Source organism: Sinocyclocheilus rhinocerous, unplaced genomic scaffold (genome assembly GCF_001515625.1).
Source record: "Sinocyclocheilus rhinocerous isolate Xijiao unplaced genomic scaffold, SAMN03320098_v1.1 scaffold20155, whole genome shotgun sequence".
Lineage (NCBI taxonomy): Eukaryota > Metazoa > Chordata > Actinopteri > Cypriniformes > Cyprinidae > Sinocyclocheilus > Sinocyclocheilus rhinocerous.
In genome coordinates this window covers 19878-23834 of record NW_015663713.1, presented here as the reverse complement: position 1 = coordinate 23834, position 3957 = coordinate 19878, and the positions used below count along the sequence as shown (strand labels likewise).

At 43.0% G+C, this 3957-nt stretch overlaps 1 protein-coding gene across 1 annotated transcript in view; it reads right to left on the bottom strand.

Moving 5' to 3' along the window:
• Positions 1-3170: 3170 nt before the first annotated feature.
• Positions 3171-3957, bottom strand: part of LOC107729025 (protein NLRC3-like) — a 4431-nt gene continuing 3644 nt past the window's right edge. Inside the window, exon 4 of the mRNA XM_016539377.1 lies at positions 3171-3943. Within this exon, the coding sequence (XP_016394863.1) occupies positions 3171-3943 (773 nt within the window). The remainder of the gene's footprint in view (positions 3944-3957) is intronic.

Genomic DNA, 3957 nt, shown 5'->3' with positions numbered 1-3957 from the left:
ATGCTTTAGCGGTCTATCAAGTTGTTTTACCCTCTGCTTATCGTTCTCAGGTATTGCAGCTTGCCCATGAGCATCCTCTCTCCGGCCATCTTGGGGTTAACAAAACTTACAAACGCATTTCCCGATACTTCTTTTGGCCCGGATTGAAGTCCAGCGTTTCCCAATTCTGCAAGAGTTGCCATGTGTGCCAACTCGCAGGTAAGCCCAATCAAACCATACCCCCAGCTCCCCTCCATCCAATTCCAGTGATAGGAGAACCATTTGAACGTCTGATTTTGGATTGTGTTGGGCCGCTACCAAAATCAAAATCGGGACACCAATATATTCTGACTCTGATGTGTGTGGCAACTAGGTTCCCAGAAGCGTTTCCGCTCCGAACTCTTAAGGCTCAGGCAGTAGTGAAGGAGATGGTTAAATTCTGCTCAACGTTTGGGTTACCCAAGTTTATCCAAACTGATCGAGGTACTAACTTCACTTCCAAAGTGTTCGCTCAAGTGGTAAAAGAGTTAGGAGTTGATCATCAACTATCCAGCGCATACCATCCAGAGTCCCAGGGTGCGCTGGAACGCTTTCACCAAACCCTAAAGTCGATGCTACGTGCATATTGTCTAAGTACTGGTAGAGACTGGGTTGAGGGTTTGCCACTATTAATGTTTGCCGTTAGAGAGACTGTGCAGGAATCCTTGGGTTTCAGCCCTGCTGAACTTGTTTTTGGGCACACGGTTCGTGGGCCTTTGAAACTGCTGTGTGAGCAGTTATTGTCGAAAGACCCGGCGTCTAGTAATGTATTGGACTATGTATGTACCTTCCGTGAACGACTCCATAAGGCTTGTGAAGTAGCAAAAGCTCATCTTGTCACCGTGCAATCAAAGATGAAATTGCGTTTTGACAAGACGTGTAAAACGCAGCTTCCAACCTGGCGAATTGGTTTTAGTTTTGCTTCCTGTTCCAGGGACAGCGCTGCAGGCTAAATTCATGGGTCCTTACGCTGTTGAGAAAAGGCTGACTGACACTGATTACGTAATCTCAACTCCAGATCGCAGGAGAGGAAGTCGAGTGTGTCATGTGAACATGTTGAAGGCTTATGTCACGAACAAAACCGCAAAAGAAACCCGTGTTTCTGATGTTGTGTCTACGGTTACTGTTACAGTACTGTCTACTGCATATTGTCCTGTGGAAGATGATCTGGTCGAAAGTGAAGACCGAATGTCCTGTTCGCGTTTAAACAACTCTGCAGTACTAAGTAACTTAGACTCCTATCTTGCTCACCTGCCTCAGAACCAACGTACAGATATAATTGAATTGATAGGCGAGTATTCCACCTTGTTCTCTGATGTTCCTCGCCAAACTACCATCCTCACACACGACATTGATGTAGGTGACTCGGTACCTATTAAACAGCATCCTTACCGTGTCAATCCACATAAACGAGAAGTAATGAAATCAGAGGTTGAATATTTGTTGCAACATGGTTTTGCTACACCCAGCCAGAGCCCCTGGAGTTCACCATGCCTGCTTGTTCCTAAATCGGACTCGTCATATCGTTTTTGCACTGACTACCGGAAAGTAAATAACATAACCAAGCCCGACTCTTTTCCTCTTCCACGAATAGAGGACTGTGTCGACCGAGTTGGTTCTGCCCGTTACGTCACCAAATTGGATCTGCTAAAAGGATACTGGCAGGTGCCCCTCACACCTCGAGCCTCAGAAATCTCTGCTTTTGTTACACCTGACAACTTCCTACAATATTCTGTTATGGCATTCGGGATGCGAAATGCGCCGGCGACCTTCCAACGCCTAATGCGGCAGGTATTGTCGGGGGTGACTAACTGTGAGGCTTACTTGGATGACGTGGTGATCTATTCAGCTAATTGGGACGACCATCTGAATAGTCTTAACCAAGTTTTTAGTAGATTATCTGAGGCATCATTAACCTTAAACCTGGTGAAGTGTGAGTTTGCGAAGGCTGTAGTTACCTATCTTGGTAAGAAGGTGGGCCAGGGAACAGTAAGGCCTGTTGAAGGGAAAGTTACTGCCATACTGGATTTTCCCCCTCCTACGAATAAAAGAGAACTGAGGAGATTCCTGGGCATGGCTGGTTACTACAGAAGTTTCTGTAGAAATTTTGCGTCTGTGGTTTCCCCGTTGACAGACCTCCTCAGCACCTCCCGGAAATTTGTGTGGAATCACGATTGTAACCATGCATTTAATGCTGCAAAAGACCTGTTGTGCCATTCCCCTGTCCTTTCTGCCCCAAATTTTGCTCTGGCCTTTAAGTTGCAGGTAGATGCAAGTTCTGCAGGAGCAGGTGCTGTTTTACTGCAAGAAGACTCCGCTGGCGTAGAGCATCCTGTGAGTTACTTCGTACATTCTGTTGTTGATTTTCTTTTTCTTTGAGAGATTTAGTAAGGACTTAAACTCCCTAGTTAGACTGAACTTTTGTTTGTTGTTTTGGCCTTGTCCCCTCCTGAAGCCTCCGTTCCCCTCCTAATTTATACTTCCTGTTCAAAAGAAACCTGGCTATACTTTACTAGCCTGTAATAAATTTGTTAAAAATATCTTGTTGTTGTTGTGGTGCTGTGGCAGGGCCCAGACAAAGACTCTTCAACCATTCAATATTGTTATGTTCTGGAAAAAACCACCCCTAGACCCTCATAGGACGTAACACTACTCACTCACTTTAAATATTTCAATAATTTAAGTAATTGAAAATAAAATATAATTATTATTATTATTATTAATGCTACAATTATTGCATATAGCATTCAAATATTTTTTTTGAATTAGTCTATTAATCTACATTTACAATGAAAGACATAATTCGGAGATTTAATTTGAAATGATTTGTCCTATCTGTTGCTACAGCTATCGCTGTCAATCATCACAATTTTGACAATTCAGCAGCAAGAAAAACAAATCTTTTAGTCAGTTTGTGAATGGGACATATACAGAAAGTGAGCAAAGGATGGTCTCTTTATAATCATTGAAGCTTTCCGATGTCAATCTGTACTAGTGGAAGAAAAGAGTGCAGGAATCTTTCCATCTTGTATTGTTCCATTTTCGTGTTTTAAGTTCAGTATTGGCTTGGTATCGAAGTATAGATACTTCTGACTTCTGACAACACTATCACATTTATCATAAAAATAGTATGTAAATATAAACAAATTTACTCACAGAGCTTTACTGCAGTTGCTCACAGCTAGTATCAGTCTTCTTCTACCCTCATCTGATGTGTTGTATTTCTTGAGGTCCAGCTCATCCAGCGGCTCTTCTGATATCTGAAGCATGTAGGAGATTGTTGAGCAGTAAGCAGGAGAAAGTTTCTTCCCTGAGTGTTTGTCTGATTTCACAAACTCCTGAATCTCTCTGGACAGAGTCTGATCTTTCACTTCCAGCAGACAGAGGAACAGATTGATGGATCTTTCAGTGGAGAGTCCATGTCCATCTTTGATCTTCTCTTTAATGTACTGTGTGGTTCTCCTGATGCTCTCTGAGCTGTTCTCCTTGTGTGTCAGTAGATCCTGTAAGAGTCTCTGATTGGACTCCAGTGGGACGCCCAGCAGGAACCGCAGGAACAGATCCAGGTGGCCATTCTCACTCTCAAGAGCTTTATCTACTGCACCTTTAAGCAAATTTTGTACTGAAGCAAAATTCTTCAGTTCTTCCATAGTTGTATTCACATGGTAGTGGAACACGTGGAAAGCAGCGAGAAACTCCTGAACACTCAGATGAATAAAACTGTAGATTTTCTTTTGATTAATGACAGATTCCTCCTTAAAGATCTGAGTGCAAATCCCCGAAAACACTGAGTCTGTGACTTCTAAGCCTCTCTCAATCAGGTCCTCCTCATAGAACATCACATTGCCCTTCATCAGCTGTTTGAAAGCCACTTCAGCAAGTTTCACAATCACTTCTCTGTTGGACTGCAGGAGTTTCTCTGGATCTCTCTCTTCATAC